The 18,868-nt window shown below is 36.5% G+C and overlaps 1 protein-coding gene across 5 annotated transcripts; it reads left to right on the top strand.

Annotated features, from left to right (window-relative positions):
- The first annotated feature begins 3,963 nt into the window (after window positions 1–3,963).
- On the top strand, window positions 3,964–15,963 carry LOC120014147 (transcription initiation factor TFIID subunit 12b). 5 transcript variants are annotated; one of them, XR_005471546.1, is made up of 10 exons: window positions 3,965–4,701; window positions 5,568–5,786; window positions 8,932–9,540; window positions 9,658–9,732; window positions 10,352–10,430; window positions 12,626–12,690; window positions 14,224–14,259; window positions 14,353–14,565; window positions 15,382–15,565; window positions 15,816–15,963. XR_005471546.1 is itself a non-coding variant. In XM_038866081.1 (9 exons), exons 1-8 carry the CDS (start codon window positions 4,087–4,089, stop codon window positions 14,530–14,532), a joined length of 1,878 nt encoding a protein of 625 aa, XP_038722009.1. In that variant the 5' UTR covers window positions 3,964–4,086; the 3' UTR covers window positions 14,533–14,565; window positions 15,212–15,358. The 5 variants fall into 5 exon arrangements, 3 of the variants coding, with proteins under 3 accessions (XP_038722009.1, XP_038722004.1, XP_038722000.1); XR_005471545.1 differs by having other exon boundaries at window positions 15,786–15,963; XM_038866081.1 differs by lacking the exons at window positions 15,382–15,565; window positions 15,816–15,963 and adding an exon at window positions 15,212–15,358 and having other exon boundaries at window positions 3,964–4,701.
- The last annotated feature ends 2,905 nt before the right edge of the window (window positions 15,964–18,868 follow it).

Genomic DNA, 18,868 nt, shown 5'->3' with positions numbered 1-18,868 from the left:
TCTCTTACTAAGCTGATTCTCATCATCATTATCATTACTATCAAAATAGCACACATAATCAGTGGACTCCTCCTCCAATCTCTCAAAGGCCCTTTGCACCTTCAACGCTGCCTCTAACATCATATAAATTGAATTCCACCTAGTTTTGCACTCCAAAGGCATAAGACCTTTGCTATCAATTTTCTCCAACACTAAACATTGTCGAAACTTTTCCAACCTCAATGGAGAGGATCTTGTAAACTTAAAATCTTTGCAAATACTCTTAATTGAGCTATGCATTTCACTCAATCCATCTAAAACAATTAGATTGATGATATGTGCACAACACCTCATGTGTAAAAGATCCCCCTCAAATTGTAAAGTTTTCCAATGCCTCAATTGTCTTGCAACATACCTAATAGCATCGTCGTTAGCTGATGCATTGTCAACTGTGACTCCAACACTTCTCAATAGGTTTCACAATGGCATCACCTTTGTGGTTGGTAATTTGACAAAAGTTCAGAATTTTTTTATGCAACTTCCAATCGTCATCAATGAAATGGGCCGTTAGAGCCATATAGTTGATGTTTTGAATCGAAGTCCACGTATCAGTAGTAAGAGAGACTCTTTGGTTGTTGGCAGAGAGGATACTTTTGAAGGTAGCCTTACGATCTAGATAAACACTCCAAACTTTCCTAGCAACAGTTGAATGAGATGGTGGATCAAATTTAGGTTAGACCTCTTTCATAAATCGTTTAAATCCTATCCCTTCCACAAACCTAAATGGGAGCTCTTCAATTATAACCATCTCCACACATGCTAGAGTACTACTCTCCTTGCTAAATGAATATGCAACTAGGTTACCTTTTGTAATATCCTGACCTGATTTTTACACTATTCATAGTTTTTTGACGCGTTGATCGAGGTGGAGTGAACCTCGATGATTGTGAACCGGGATTTGAGGAAAATCAAAATTAAATTAAGATAAAAATCTGAAAATATTTTTCATAAGTGGGGGATTTAAAAAGAAAATTTTTGGGACAAGAATCACCTTAATCGGAGTTAAATGGAATTAGTTACGTTTTTTTTAAGTTTAATACGTGTATATGTCTTATAAAGGTACAATGGCATTTCTGTAAAAACTGTAGGGACTACAGTGAAAAGATGAATTAATTAATTAAATACCAAAACTTTTTAAATTTTTCAAAAACACCCTCTTGTTTTCACGATTTTTTCTCTCTCTCCTCTTTCTCTCTCTTAAACGGGTTTGACAGTGATTTTGTGATTCCGACGACGATGTGATAGGATCCAGTATATAGGATGTTGACACGTATACTGTATGGGGTCTATCATCCAAAGGTGGTTGTGGTGCCACCTGTCCAGGATAGTTAAGTGGGTTTAGGAAGTATATTAGCGGGAAGTTAGTTTTGTATGAACAGACTTGATAATAGACAATTGTTCTTTCTCTTCTTCTTCCCTCTTCACCATTTCTTGTTATACAAGGTCCAGGATGCAAGAGTGTATCAATTGGTATCGAAGCCGTTGATCCTCGAATTCCCTGCCTGTATATGACTCGTAAGAATACCAGATCAACAATGGATAATCGCATGTCTACAATGGAAGCTAATATGGAGAAATTATCAGCAACTTTGGATACCATTCTTGGAGACATCGCTAAGTTTTCGGCCATGGTCGATGCAAAGCTGGATGCGCGATTGCCAGTCAAGGAGCCAAAAGGAAAGATGGATTTGAACAAACAAGATTCACTTCTTGTTGAAGATGACGAACGCAGTGAGTTAGGGTTGGCACGTGCTAACAAGAAGGGTGAAATCCAAGAACTACGAGGAGTTCAACCGAGAGGAAATTGGCACAAACTTGATTTCCCTCGTTTTTCAGAAGGAGATGACCCAGTTGTGTGGATCTACAAAGCTGAGCAATATTTCAATTTCTATGGGACTCCTGAACAACAGAAGGTACTGGTATGCTCTTTTAATCTTGAAAATGAGGTGCTTCAGTGGTTTCATTGGGTTGACTACATACATACTACTCCTCGGTGGGAAGATTTTACAAAAATTTTTTGTAGAGAGTATGGTCCTACTGAATTTGATAATAGTATGGAAGCATTGTTCAAACTGCAACAAACTGGTAGTTTAAAAGATTATGTGAGAGAATTTAGGAGGTTAGCTACTAGAGCTGTTGGTCTAAGTCCTGAAATGTTGAAGAATTGTTTCTTGGGTGGTTTGAAGGATGAGCTTAGATATGATGTGAAATTGTGGAAACCAGAGTCTGTTCATGATGCTATTGCTATTGCATTACAGATTGATTCTAAGTTGAATAGTAATAGTCGCAATTTGTTGCCTAAAACAGTACATTCAAGAAATCAAACAATATCTACTGTTTTACCAAAACATGCCGATGTGCCACTTAAGAGATTCAATCCAGATAGTTCTGTTAAAAAATTATCTTCAGAAGAATATCAGGAGAAGAGGTTGAAAGGTCTTTGTTTCTATTGTAATGAAAAATATGACAGAGGGCATCAGTGTGCTAAGAAACAATTGTTGTTGTTGGAAGTTAATTTTGAAGATGAAAATGATGACAGGGAGACAAATGTAGTTGAGGAGTCACAGCCTACTGCTATGCAAATGGAACTCAGTGTTTGTGCCTATTATGGAATAGCTGATTTCCAGGAAGTTAAAACTATGAAGGTTGAAGGAACTGTAAAGACTCATCCAGTCATAGTTTTAATAGATTCAGGTATTACTCATAATTTTGTGAGTTCAAAATTAGTTAAGCAAATGGGATGACAATTGGAAAAAACTGCAGAATTCAAGGTAATGATAACTGATGGAGGGCAAGTACCCTATCAGCAAACAATTTATTTAAATTTTAAATTCTAAATTTTAAACCCTAATTCCTAATTGGAGCAAGGATTGGAGTCCTATGTGATTTCTAGGGCTGTTATTGGTATGGTAAATTATCCATTGGTATACCATTACCGACGTATTGGTTACCAAAAATAGCAGAAGACTGGTATACCGTTACCAATTGTTCGGTACAGTAAATTTACCGATGACTTCGGTAACGGTAACGGTAAGCAAAGTTCAAAACCTGTAAATTTCCCGATTACCGACATATATATTAAATATATATTAATATTATTGTTAGTTTTAATTTTAGTTTTAGTTTTATTTAATTATGACCATTAGATTGATCTAATTTAATCTAGACCATTGATTATTTTTAGGGTTATCATTTATATATCACTCGTAGCAATTTCATTAACTTTAAAGCAGTGTTTGTTACATAATAAAATGCTTTGTTGGTTTTGATTACTGGCTTTTCTTCTCCCTTTCCGTTATGGTCTTTTATCTTTTATTTATCTTGTTTCTTCTAACTTTTCTGCTATGGAGTTTAAAACACTTCGGATACTAAAAATATTAAAAATTAATGAAATAAAAGATTTTCTGTTATAGATTGTTGGAATAAAGTTATGTGAATTCTCCTTTCTTTTTTTCTCCAATTGATAGGTATTTTCTCTGATTTACATGTAGCACAATGATCCTTCTCATTAATCTATCAATTTTATTATTGATATTGTAGGCAAGATGAAAGTGTTGTAATCTCATACAATGACTATTAAGCACAATGCTACTTGATGCATTTTTTTTTTCTCCTTTTTAAATAGGTTTTAAGAATTGGTAAATTTACCAATTATCGACTTACCGTTACCGATCGATCGGTATACCGACCATCGGTAATGGTAATGGTTACATTTTTTGAGTTACCGAAAGAATCAATATGGTAACGATATTCCGTGTTTGGTAACGGTAACCGTACCAATAAAAGCCTAGTGATTTCCAACTTATTATTTGACTTCAACTTGATCCTGTGACCCCACCATTCCACGTGCCACCTGGTCCAATCGCTGACATGTACGGCCCAGATATTATCTTCCCTCCCTCACTCCTCTTTCTTCGTCAAACCTCAAAGTCTAAGCTTTCCGTCGAAGAACACACTGTTCATAGAAGAAAATAAACTCGCGAGATCATAATTGATTAGCAGAGAAGGCAAGGCCTAGAAAGTCAAATTTAGGGAAGAAGGATTGTGATGGAGGAAAATTCAACCTTATCCCCCAAATCAATGGACCCATCCACAGCATCCACGCCACCACCACCACCACAACCGCAAACACCGTCTCAAGCACCAGCGCCGACGCCGCCACCGCAACAACAACCAGCCGCATCAAACGTGACAAATGTCGCAAATATCCCTCAAAACCCACAAATCCCTTCTCCCTCCCTCGACGTCCAACAACAACAACAAGCGCAACAGCAACAACAAATATCCTCTCCAGCTCTCCCTCCTCTCTCTCAACAACAACAACAGCAGCAGCAACAACCCCAAATTGTGCAATCCCGGAACGCCAATAGCTACCAAATTGCGCAATCCCTCCAGCGATCACCATCAATGTCTCGCTTAAACCAGGAGATGAACGCACAGCAGCAGCAGGCACAATTAGGCACCATTCTGAGACAGCAGCAACAACAGGGGATATATGGGCAAATGAATTTTGGTGGCTCTCCTACTGTTCAACAACAGAATCAGCAGATGGGTGGGTCCAATTTGCAACGGTCAGCACTTATGGGCCAGAACGGGCACCTGCCAATGCTCACAGGTGCTGCTGCTGCTCAATTGAACTTGCAGCCCCAGCTACTAGCCTCGGTAATCAATTGAGTTCTTACCACTTTTTCTCATCCTACCTTGTGAAATTTTTGATAGCCAATGCTAGTCGGAAGAATTATTTGGTTTTGTAATTTTGATTCGGAAATAGTAGTTGATTTTAGGATAGATATTGTGATATATCTTAGTTGTTAGAGAGTCAGAGAATACTTTGAATTTTCTTATTGGTGCATTATGATATCTTTGCATTTGATGTTTTGTGGTTTTGAAGTAATTGTTTTTGCCTTTCGGAAGAGAAATTTGGCTCAGCTGTGAATGCGTGAAGAAATATTTGTAGTTGGTAATCGTATGCATATGTGTGCTATCTTGTTTAGCATAGAGTTTCTGGTTTTCCAGTGGGTGATTTGTGTTTGGAAGCTATGCTGGGGTCTTATTTTGTGTTTAGCAATCTAATACCTACAAGGTTATAGTTCTAGGCTTCTAGCCAAGTGAATGATGTGCAAACAGGAATACACTAACAGTTAATAATACTGATTACAACAATGTGAGTTTTGGACCAGATTTTTGTTATCCAAGTGTTATCCATGAATTGATGGAATATTTCAAGGCTGCTTTATGTATTTTAATCACTCGTATATGTGCCTTTCTATATAATGCAAGTATAATCAACTACATAGGAAATTTTAATCCAAGTGAACCAAGATTTTCTATCACTGATGAATTCTTTGATCATCATCATCATCATCATCATCATTATTGTGTAATGGATTGTTGTTGACATGCCATACTTTTTTAATTGAATAATGTATTGGGGTGGTTGACTTTGCAATAATTAGCACTTTATACATATATTGTTTCATAATGCAAAGGATTATGGTCTCTAAGGAAACTTAAGCTTCTGATTGTAGCCGAGGCAGAAAGCTGGGTTAGTCCAAGGGTCTCAATTTCTTCTTGGTAATTCTGCTGGCCAGCCATCACAGGGAATGCAAGCAATGGGAATGATGGGTTCACTCAATTTGACCTCACAACTAAGACCTAATGGTACTCTTCCATATTCTCAACAGCGGATGAACCCTGGACAAATGAGGCAGCAACTGTCACAACAAAATCTGCCCACATCTTCTCAGGTATAAGTATACTCTCATTACGATGAAGAAACATGTGTGGGTGTGTATGTGAGTGCATATGCTTGTGCATCTATATATCCTCCCCCTCTCTCTCCTGCAGGAAACTACATTTTGCTGTTCAATCTCGTCTTACTCTTGTCGTGGAATGGTTTCTTTAGGATATCCCATTGGCGTGCAAGTCTACTTATATTCATATTTTTGAATTTCTCAGATACCAAAGTGACAAATGCTTGGTAAATTTTGATGCGCTTTATCTGCCTTGGATTACCCATATATCCTTACATTTTTTGCTTGTAATCAATTCACATACATAGAACTTGCAAAATTCGTACTTATATTAAGAATAGTAGATCCTCTATGCTCAACTTCTTAAGTTCTAAAGCCTCTCAATTACCATAAGCATTATTTGGTAATTTTGGCTTGAGTTAATAATGTTTCATTGTGCATAGTTATACAGAAGCACTCCTACATTGTTTGCGCACTTATTTCATTGATAGAAATGCCCAATACTTTAGCAGCATCAACAATGTATAAAAGAAAAATCTCTTTTAGAATCTTGGTTTTTAAGTTCGCATTCTCATGCTGTCTTTTGATGCAGTGTGGGTGATTTTTGGTTAAATATGTTTCCTTGACAATGTTATTGATAAACCACAAACATATTACTGCTTGTATAATATATCCATTGCTCTCCAATAGGGACTTAAAGGTAGGCAGGGGAATGGTTGGGAAAATGTATTACCTTAAGGTACATAGGGGGAACAAAGTCAGGCTCTGGTTTGATGTTTGGGTTGGCACTTCCTCTCTTAAATCTAAATTGCCAACTCTTTTCAATCTTGCTATAGAAAAGGACTCTAATCAGTGACCACCCTCTCTTCCGCTGGATCTAGTTATTTGTTGAAATATCAGCTTCTCTAGATTTGTGCGTGACTGGGAATTAGGTACGATTTGCAGTTAAATCTTCTTATGACGAGCTTGCTAGAGATAAACACAATGTGGGCAGGCCAGATATCCGTTGGAGTTGGATATCGAATTCTCTCCCAGAGTGTCTTCCTTCATGTGGGTAGCCGTATGGAAAAAAAATTCTGACCATAAATTATATATAGAAAGAGGTCACCCTCACCAACAGATGCTATTTGTGTAAAATGGACAGTCACTTAGCCACATCTTTCTTCATTACTTTGGACAAGACAGATCTGGAGCACTAAGTGGCACCTGATTTGGATCAATTGGCTCTCTAGTGTAGCTTGGTGTCTGAGTTTATAGCTTGGGCTGGCTTGGTATGAAAAGAACTAAAAGAAGATTTCTTCTGAGCTTGCAGATGACCGCCTTCTGGCTTAAAAGGAACAACATATATTTTCTGACAAAAAAGCTTCACAAAACCATTTCATAGAAAATTGGCTTGCTAGTGTAAAACTATGGTTATCTGGATATTGTAATAATTTCTTTCATAACTTTAGTTTAAAGGGGCATAGTCCTAGGTCGTTGGGTGTTCTTGTTGGGAACTCTCTTGTTTTGGTCCTTGTTTTTTGTTCCAAGTTGGGATTATGGGTCATTCTAAACTTTGAATAACGAATTAATTGAGTAGCTATTTGTTTGGTTAATTAATAGTATTAGTGATTTATTTTGCTTTCTTCCTCGGAGCTTTAATTGGGTTCGAATTGTAATGTGGTTGGTGATGACCTATATATAAGGCATTACCTTTATGAATAAAAATATGGAGGAATCGTTTAATCAAACGTATGTTTGAAGGAGGCTAGGTTTCCTCGAATGAACCCTAATAGGAGGTTGGGTCACCTCAAACAACCCAAAAATTGATAAAACTTTCGAGCTGATCGCGCGTTAGAATTTTTTGTGGTAACAATTGGTGTTGGAGCGAGGCATAGCCGATCAACAGTGGGATCAGATCAACCATAAGTTAGCCAGAATCACAAGCTTGCTAGATAAGATGATAAAGACGATAGTGGAAAAGTGTGTGCAAGAAAAAGAAACAAAGGCCAAAGTCGATAGTTCATCTAGGAGGCCGGACGAGAAGATGAGCATCAAGATCAATAAGATATCAACAAAAATCGGTCATGAAACCAATGAATCTTTCCTTGCGGATCCTGATATCTCGATTCAAAAAACAAGAAGTATTGGTAAGCAAAATCTCTACCTTACAGGAACAGATAGAGAAAATGGATTGCCAAACAAGTCGATGTCAAAGATTGAGAAGGTGAAAGTTGAGGAGAATACCTTCACGCCAATATTAATGGTGGAAAAAGAAAAGGAGAGAAATGTGACACCAATGGTAGGAGACGAGTCCACGGAAAAAAAAAAAAAACAACTCAATTTCAAGTAAAAGGAAGAAAATAACCCTATCTTATGTAGTGGAATATGATGATCTTGTTTTTGAATTGTCAAGAAATTTGTTGAATATGTGTTCTTAGCATCAAGAAGGGTATCCAAAGTCTGTCTTGATGAGTGCTTATTGGGATGAATTGAAATTATCCAAGGCATTGGTTTGGTTTTGCCTAGTTTTCAGGTGTTGAATATTTGAATCTCCAAACACAAACCTCGAGGATAATGTTTTTGAAGAGGGAAGGAATGTGAGTTGGGATTATAGGTGATTCTAGGCCATGAATAAAGAATCAATGACCTTGCTATTTTTCCCTTTCCTAGGACCTCTAAATTGGGATCGACATATTTGTATGATTTGCTAATTTATTTCCTGTTGTACTTTGGTTGGTGATGACCACTATATAAGGCATTACCTTTATGAATAAAAATATTAAGGAGGCCAGATTTCCTTGAATTAACCCTAATATGAGGTTGGATCACCTCAATCAACCCAAAAATTGATCACTTTGTGAGTTGATCTTTGTTACGTTTTGTGATCATAACATATTTTATTCGTCGTGATATGTTTCTTTGTTTCCAATAAAGTTTCTTTACGGAAAAAAAAATAATTTGCCCTTTTTTGCTCAAAGGTGATATTTGAGCTGCAGCATTTAACATCAGTGTGAAATTATAGTTCAGACTATTTAATGCCTAAAACCTGTGTCGTAAGTTTTTGCTTTGCTTTGTTTGCTTTTTTCCCCCTCCCTGTTAGTGTTTTTAGTGAATCCACCTTTATAATTAACTGGGAATTCATATTCAATAATTGTAGCTTCAAAACTTACCAAGGACATCATCACTGGCTTTCATGAACTCCCAACTGTCTGGGCTGGCTCAGAATGGACAGCCAGCTTTGATGCAGAACTCTTTGTCACACCAGCAATGGTTGAAGCAAATGCCAGCAATTTCTGGTCCTGGATCACCTTCATTCCGTCTTCAACAACACCAGAGGCAGTCACAGGTTCTCTTGCAGCAGCAATTGGCTTCATCTTCGCAGTTACACCCAAATTCAATGTCCTTGAACGCACAGCAATTATCCCAGCTAGTGCAACAGCAGTCACCAATGGGGCACCTGCAGCTCAGTCAGCAGCAGCAACTACAACTGCAGCAGCAGCAGCAACAGCAACAGCAACAAATTCAACATCAACAACAGCAACAACAAATTCAATTACAGCAACAGATTCAACAACAAATGCCCATGCATCAGCAGCAGTCTCCAAGGATGCAAGGACCTGCGGGACAGAAGTCTCTTAGTTTGACGGGATCACAGCCAGATGCTACTGCGTCTGGCACGACTACACCTGGAGGGAGTTCAAGTCATGGCACAGAAGCAACAAATCAACTCGTTGGGAAGAGAAAGATACAGGATTTGGTTTCACAGGTATATTTTGCATTCTACTTTATTCTTATTGGTTTTTTAAAATATAATTTTTGGTTAGGGTCCTTTTTCCTTTCATATCATCACTATGGTAATTAATGGTTCTTCGGTTATGGTCAGGTGGATCCACAGGGAAAGCTGGATCCCGAAGTTGAAGATCGTCTTTTGGAAATTGCTGATGACTTCATCGACTCTGTGAGGATTGCTAACATATCTGACATTTTTCCTTGTAGAATATTTATTATTTGTCAGTGCCTAACAAAAAAGCATAAATAATATATAGACGTGCTCCTTTTTTTTGGTGATTGGAAGTGCACCGCATATTTTGAATATTCTACCGTGATAGAATTGCCTAACAAGTTAGATAGTATTTCATATGGCAACAGACATGATATCTTATTTTTGAGATTAAGATTGATCATAAACCACTGACAAGTGACAACAGATAACTTATTTGGCCTAGGTTGCCATCCAAGTTGAGAGATAGTAAGCTTATCTGATATGTCTTCATCCAGCAAACTTTTGTAGTCGATGTGATCAATATTGAAAACAATCTGTCACTGCCATTTATGTAGTGCATTTTTAGGATTATTTTGTGCTGTTGTTTTGTGGTTACTTGCTTAATTATCCAGGGAATTGTTTCTCTTGTTGGTGTAAATTAACTTTTATCATTTAGACATCAGAAAATTTTAAGAGAGATTGGACATACATAGATTCATATTTCATCCCTTTTTTGCTAACCATACAGTCAGTTTTGCTAAGAGTAAGATATTCTTTCACAAGAAAAATATTCTTTTTCTTTTTTTAATTGCAGGTGACCACCTTCGCTTGCACTTTGGCTAAGCACAGAAACTCTTCAACTATTGAGTCCAAGGATTTATTGCTACACTTAGGTTGGTACTGCGTTGCAATACATCGCTTGAGTAAATGATATACATTTGTATAAGAATATGATAAGGGTCATTGACTCGTTGCTCATCACTGGTTTAACTATTTTGGATTTGGGCTACGTAGTTATCAATTGGAATACACACTCACACACATACGCATATATTGGAAGTGAATTTGTGAATATACTTGTGTGAATGGCAATTAAAAAGAAGTAAAGGCACGGATCTGTTAATGAACTCTAATGTAACAGATAAACTCTAATGTGACAGATAAGAGACTCATCCAATATGTTATAGAAGGCAAATTTGATTTTTCTTATCTATCTATTTGTTTATTTTTATTTTCTTTTTTCTGATTAGTAAATATGTATTTAGCATGGATAGAAATGTGGGTACAGCATTGGTGGGATACTTTATTAAATTTTACAAATTGGACGATCTGAAAAGCAAAAAGCTGGAAACATGTAACTAAGGAGCATAAAATCCCTCAGTATTGCTTTGTTTTATGGCAGAAAAGTAAATTAGAAATATATGATTTGATATGTAGAAAGTATTTGTTATTTAGTAGAACTCATGCTTGACAAATGATCCCGATCCTGGTCCCTGCCATAGCCAATAGTTGTTTTGGATGGTGATGTGTTCACATGGAGATTTTAGAGCAAATTTTTGTCTCCACAAATATAGCTAAGTATGCAAGGGGTCTTGTGATCCAGGAACTTGTTGGTAATCCTCGTGCAATATTCCCTCTGTTCAGATTCATGTGAGTTGCATTGATGGGATTGGCTAGTGGATCCTACATGTATTTGATAAAAGTGAGCTGTTGCTCTGGGACTATTGAAAAATTTTCCTTGGGTTTGGCAACCACTGCAATGAGTTATGAGAAGAAACCTTGTTGTCTTGTTATTGTACTGACAGTGGCCTAGTTACACCTTGCTTAGGTTAAAGTAGGTTTTCTGCCATTTTGTACTCCATATTCCTTCCAGCGGAGAGAAGCCTTCATTTTCTTTACACAAGAAACAAACTCTAGCTCTTTAGAATGCAATTGTTGGAGCTCATGTCTTGCAGTTATTAGGTGCACATTGATTATGAACTCTTGTCAATGATGACTCCTCAGTTAGGGTAAATTTTAATTCTTAACTCTTAACTCTTAGTGATGTGATTATATCTGTGTGCTTCTGGCAGGCAAATAGAACAATTAAAGAACTATCAGGGCATTGTGCTTTTCCTCTAGGTGGACCAAATTTGCTTATCTGCTGAAATATGTATTGGTTGTGAATACTACAACTTTATACTCTTAGACTTAATTTAGGACCGCGTGAACTCTCGCTTGATGTGCATGTTCATCGAGCGCGGGTGACATGCATCTATGGCAGGGAGAGTATCCGAACGTGATTTTCTCGATCTGCATAAATATGACTTGGTTGTGAATCCTGAGAATTAAATGTTTGTGGTGGTGTAAGTTTGGGCTTGGATTAACAGAACTATCACACTCTAAGGACTTGGACTAGCAGAACTATCACACTTTTACGACATTGTGGGAAGGAATGAGAATTGTATTCATATTTATGTTTACAATTATAATTGTTGGATCAAATCAAGGAACTAAAAGGCGAGCCTAGGAATCATTAGAAAAAGTCAATTATATCTGTGCTGCTATGTTGAAGTGCTATCCTGTGTATTTGGTTCTATCATCAGATGGTTTCCTTACGAGAAATTTGACTTTCTAAATTTCTCAGTTCGCATAGCTGATTTGACTATGAGATTCGCTGCTCTCAGCTCCAAGTGTCAGTTACAAAATCCTAGCATGAGTTCCTTTGATAAATCTACTTCTGTTATGCTTCTTTTGCAGCTCCTCCTCTAGAATAAATGGATGGGGTAATGATTCCCATATGAGCTCAAAAGGGACGAGCAAGGCTTAGTGCTAATTTCATTTTATTTTTATTGAGAATTCTTGTTCTTTCAATTCGAAAAATAAAAAAGTACTGAGTAATTTGTTTTACTTATATGGAAAGCAGTTTCCTAGAATGAAAGGTGGCCGAAGTGCATATCCCTTTTCTTGGTGCTTTACTTTTATAGCTTAGGATTGCAAGATATATTAGTGCTTGAGTTCAAATCAGAATGGTATCAGTACATTTGCTTATCTTAATTCATTTGTTGCCGATGAAGCCTTACCCTGATTAAGGATACCCTTTGTGCAGAGAAAAATTGGAAGTTGAGCATCCCAGGATATTCGACTGAGGAGCAGAAGTACCAAAGAAAACCAGTAAGCACTTGACTTCTTTTCTTGAAGTTTCAAATATTGGTTTATCATTTTTTTATGCACATAAAATTACTTGGGAGATGAAAGGGGTAAAGCCTAGAGATCTGATGGAATTCCAATTGAAGTGTGGAAATACGTAGGTGATATAGGTATAATATATTAGTATGACTAACTAAGCTATTTATTCAAGTTATTAAAACTTGTAGGATGCCTGATGAATGGAGGAGAAACACTATAGTACTTATATACAAGAACAAATGTGATATCCAAAGTTGTACTAATTATAGGGGTACCAAGCTTATAAGCCACATATTGAAATTTTGGAAAAGAGTTTTGGAACGAAGTTTGAGATCGGTATCTACGATATTCTGAAAACCAATTTGGTTTTACGCTGGGAGTTTGGGACAATCCACAATGGAGGCAATATTTTTATTAAGTGGACTTAAGAAAATATAGACAAAGAAAAAGACCTCCTTTAGTAATTTTAGACTCGGAGAAGACATGATAGGTGCCTAGGAAGTAATGTGGTGGGTTTTAGAGAAAAGAGCAATTAGTTATATTACTGTGATCGAGGATATGTATGAAGGAGCCGTAGCTAGTGTTAAGACTAATGGAGGAGTTACAGGGGAATTTACCATCACAATAGGTTTGCCCCAAGGGTCGACACTAAGGCTAGGTATTTTGGTGCATGTTGTTTGCGGATGATATAGTTCTAGTGGATGAGACAATATTAAGAGTTAAACTCAAAACTCGAAATATAGAGGTAAGCCTCAGAGTCCAAATGATTTAAATTAAATAAAACTAAAAGTGAATTTATGAAATGTAAGTTTAGTAAAAGCAAACAAGGGAACGAACAAAAAATCGAATTAGATGGGAGAGAAGTAACAAAAAGTAACGTAAATATCTTGGCTCGATTTTCAAGATGATGGAGACATTAGTGAGTGAGGATATAGTTAGTAGGATTAAAAACTGGTGGATGAAGTGGAGGAATGCATTTGGGGTTTTATGCGACTGAATGATTCATTTAAGATTGAAGTAAAAATTCTATAGCTCAAACTATACAACCTGTGATGATCTATGGTTTTGAGTTTTGGGCTATTAAGAGAATATATCCAAAAAATGCATGTGGTAGAAACACGAATGTTTTATTGGATGTGTGGTCACACTAGGAAATATAGAATAGAAAATGAGATTAAGAGATCTAAGGTAGGAGTAACACCAATTGAAGATAAGTTGCGAGGAAACCGTTTAAGATGGTATGAACATGTTCCATGTAGCGATAGCTAAGTTTATATATCTCTTCGAGCTTGTCCATATTTTTAATAATATCTCTATTCAATTTTAACACACAACAAAGTCTCAACTCTTAATGCCTGTTAATCTCTCTCTCTCTCTCTCCCCCTCTCTCCCCCTCTCTCGTCACATCAGGTCTATAGGGTATGTTTTTAATGTTTATAAAACAAGAAAAAATTCTTATAATTGAGTTGTATTGATGTACTTAGAGATATATTCTGACTAGTTGGATTCAATATGCAGGTATCAAGTGATCTTCACAAGAAGCGTCTTGCTATGGTAAAATTAACTGCCGCTACCTTGGTTTAATTTGTATACTTTGGTCAAAGGCTGCTAAAGCCTTTTCCTCAATGTGCAAAATGTTGAGTCCAGGTACATGCACTCATGGGATCTTCACCCTCAGAAATGAATACAAATAATCCTAAAGAGATTATCAGACAGGGACCGAGCAATCCAGTTGTTGCTAACCACCTGATAAGACCGGCCAGTTCTGAACAGTTGGCTTCACAGACAACTGCTTCTCACATGCCACAGCAGATAACGCGGTTTTGATGAGCTGGTTGGTTAGAACCATCTGGACTCAATGTAAGCACTCAAGCTTTCAGACAATGTTTTTTCTGCTTTTCCTTTTTTTTTTACTAGGCCATTAAATTGCTTTTAACATTGAGAAAAGATATTGCTAATGTTTGAATTATCCACCTACTTATTATGATTTGGAAGCAGGATTTCAACTCGGAGGAGTCTAAATTTTGATATCTTTACTGTGTCTTAAGCTTTGGTATACTTTCCACAGTAATTATGTTCTTGAGCCTCCCAACATCACCTATTTGGAGCTCTCTGGTTTTTACCTTGTTTGTCTACAATAAAAAAAAATTACATTCAAAGAAAGAAAGAGGGGAAAAAAGGACATACTTGTTATTTGATTTCTTATGGGTCACATGGTGTAAAAATGCTTTCGTAGATTGTAATATGAGAAGGTTCATTTGCATCTGCAGTCCTAGTCCATGTCTAATTCCAAGATTGTTACATAGGCGATCTTGATTTCACTTGAGCTTATCGGCTTAGTTCTAAAATTCATTTCATGTAATAAATTTCCATTTTCATTTTTATCCTTTATGTCCCTGTAAAACAATAAGCTTGTCTGTGGAGCATATTTTAGGTTTTTGGGGTATGGGTTCAAAGATTTTTCTTTTGGGTTAGTGCAAACTTTTTTTTTTCCCGCTAAATGCAGAATATAGCAGTGAAAGTCACAGTTTCCTTACCGTGCATTTTTGGGTATGGTTCAAACACCCTCCTTGGGCGCCTTTTGAATTTCGTTTGATTGCCTCATCCTATCTGTCTCATAAGAGGGCTGTTATCTCTTCATCTCATGCTACCTCTGGCTGCCTTGCTGTTTTACAGGCTGGACTAACCGTAGCAAAAGCTTTAGTGGAAATGCGAAAAGAATCGGTATCTAGGGCAAGTATCACAGATGTGCATATTAGTTGAGGAGTTTATGCAGGAGGACCAACTAAATTATCTTTTACTCCATGATTATGACTATTTGATTTGGGGAACGCGGTCAGGAATTTATCATCTTTTAAAGGTGAGTTCAGTCCATAGTTTGAGGTCTGTAGATTGACGGAGTAAATTTAACTTGGTTTGGTGGGATTCTGTTGAAATTTTTATTTTTCCTGTATGGCATAAGATACTTAACTTTTGTTTGGTATTTTCGGTCTTTATCATATCTTGTTATATATGAGTTGATATAGAGAACCATTGTGGTTGGCTGCCGTCTTAAAAATGCTTCTTCCATGCATCGCTAGACGCTGAGCCCTCCTAATGGGAACTCACAGGGGAAGCAGCCGGAATAGTCGGATTGTTTTTTGTTGAGTTAGACAAGTGGGTGAAGATGCAATCATCCAAAACCGATTGTTTGGGGATGGAGCTGATGAAGATTTGATGAGGAAGAAAGGAAATGGATACAAAATAAAAGCCTTCCGATTGTTTGCGGATCAAAAGTTTATATAAATAGTTTTAAGTAGCGCTGTCCAAATTAACCGTTCGAATCGAACCGATTGATCGGTTATCGTCAAAGATATTGTTAGTGAGGATTGATCGAAAAATCCATTGAAATCCCGAAATAACTGATGAAATTGTCAATAACCGATCGATTGGTAAGTTATTTTTTATCTCAAAAAATGAAATTGATTGTAGACATCATTACTTTTGAGGAAGTTATTATATTTGTCAGTCTCAAAAATAGCTTAGGACAAATTTCTGGAGAATGTTGTTAACTTGTATCTACGTTTGTAGTATAATTTGTAATTTGTTAAAGGATAATCTAGCTTCAATTGGAAATACATTAAAAAAATGAAACGTAAATTATATATTTGGTCAATGAAAAATAATGGTAGTTTTAATCTCTCCTCACTGATTTTTCAAACGGATCAAATAAGGTATTTCAATTCGATGGTGTTGGAACCATCAATCTTATTTGAGTGAATTAAATAGAATAAAAAATAATAAAATTATCTTAACATTTAGATTTAGATTTAAATTGCAAAATTATTTTGTAGTTCGAAGTTTTAATTTCTAGTTTTGGATGTTTATATTTTAAATAATTAACCAATGAGGAATTCTCCTATGAACATCTATCTTGCGCACTTAAAATACACACCACTTTTTAAGGTGTAGATGAGTGAAATGGCGAGTCAGTTCCACTGCTTTGAGTATCATATGTTTCAAATCAATGGTGAAAATATATGTACGTATTTTAAGTGCGTCATTTAAGTGCGCATATAAGAATTCCTATATTAAGTAAAGACTTTAAAAGAGTCTATTATTTTGATAAGTTTTTTTTAATGTAAAATATATAAGAATTTTTCTATGCGCACTTAAAAGACGTATTTATGTTTTAAAACATGTGGGACCCAAAATCATCGGTCTCACTTATCATTTCACTCATCTACACCCTTAAAAAGTAATGTGTATTTTAAGTGCGCATAGAAAAATTCCTCTCTCTCTCATATATATACAAGAATTCTTACATAGGGTCTAAAGTAAGGATAAGGATCTAATCATCTATATACACACTAATAAAATTATTATAATCAAGTTAGTATTACCATATATATGTTTTAAGAGTTAAAAAAACTACCATACAAATAGATTTTTATTTTTTATTGATTACCACCAACGTGACATGGGCTATAAAATTTATTTTTTTTGAAAGGAAAATAATTTTATTCAAAGGCACCAAGAAAGGGCACCAAATTACGAGGAGGCAATAGAAATAGCCTCAAGAAGGCTGTTGCAGTAACAACATTAACAAAAGATTTTATATTGTCGTCAAAGGTCCTCCTATTCCTTTCATTCCATAAGCACCAAAGAATGGTCATAGGAACCAGTTGCAAATTCTTCTTCTTTGTATTAAGGGTGGACAGATTGCTCCAAGCTAATAGCTCAGCCCTAACGTTGCTATGGAACCCAAGCCAGCCCAGCAAACTTGCAAAAGATATTTCATATATTTCGGGACCAAATACAATACAACAAGAGATGATCAATGGGTTCAGAATTTTCCCTGCGAAGGATACACCGATTAATCATAAGAAACCTCTTTTTCTACAGGTTATCTAAAGTGAGAATTTTACCCCAAACCACTACCCTACAAAATAAAATGACTTTTGGAGGAGCCTAGGGCTTCCAAACACAAGGCCAAGAGAAGCTAGAGTCCCCAAGGTGAAGCTTTGCTAAGATAAGATACTTGTAGTAAGAACTAATAGTAAAGCAATAGTCATTTGTAAGCTGCCAGCATAGTTTGTCTTCCACACCCTGGTATTGACTCTGAAGCTATAAATCAAGTCCCAGAAATTTAGCATTGTGTCCATTTCCCAATCTTGAATGTTTCTAATGAAATTGATATCCCAGCTATAGCCAGAGTCAGATAAAATGAGCGACTCTTTGACAGTTGCTTCCTTGTTGATAGTCAAATTGAAAATGTCAGGGAAGAGTTGGTTTAAGAGGGAATTCACTATCCAACGATCCTCCCAAAAACTAATGGAGTCCTCGTGACCAGCTTTGAAACAAGTATGAGCAAACCAATAAGACCAACCCTTCATAATGTTCTTCCAAAGTCCAGTACCATGTAAACCGCTTGGCATATTAGAGATCCATCCATCCCCTACTGGAAAGGCTATATTTAATGGCAATAACCTGCCTCCACAACTGATTTCTACCAATACAGAACCTCCAAAACCACTTTCCCAGTAGCGCTTGGTTCAAAACAACCAAGGAGAGAATTCGCAAGCTTCCATTGTCCCTAGGAAATTTTATTGTATCCCACTTAATCAAGTGAAATCTTTTATGCTCAATGGTGTCTCTCCAAAGGAATCTACATTGGCTATCGTCAATTCTTTTTACCACATGAGCCGGCATAGGAAAAAGGGACATTAGATATATTGGAAGACTTGTAAGAGTACTTTTGATTAAAGTCAATCTACCCGCTTTGAACAAGAGGTTTCCTTTCCAACCAACAAGCTTTTGGTCAAAATTTCCTATTATTGGTTCCCAAATGCTTGAGTCTTTAAATTTGGCACCTAAAGTAAGGCCAAGATACTGAGTAGGGAGGTTAATGGTACCTCATGCCAAGATGCTAGCAAGATCCTCAGTATTAGTGAACGAACCAATAGGAATTATATTACTTTTTCCAAGGTTAACTTTGAGACCAGAAACAGACTCAAAACCCAAAAGAATTACTCTAAGGTTGAGAATTTGATCCTCATTGGCTCCACAAAATACCAAAGTATCGTCAGCATAGAGTAGGTTTGAAATGCAAACTTCACCACTATTATTGCTTATCTTTGCCCCTTCTAAGAAACCATGGTTCACCGTCCTATCAAGCATCACA

Source organism: Tripterygium wilfordii, chromosome 2 (assembly GCF_013401445.1).
Source record: "Tripterygium wilfordii isolate XIE 37 chromosome 2, ASM1340144v1, whole genome shotgun sequence".
Taxonomy (NCBI): domain Eukaryota; kingdom Viridiplantae; phylum Streptophyta; class Magnoliopsida; order Celastrales; family Celastraceae; genus Tripterygium; species Tripterygium wilfordii.
Note: the sequence above shows the minus strand (reverse complement) of the source record. Positions and strands in the feature narration are given on the sequence as shown.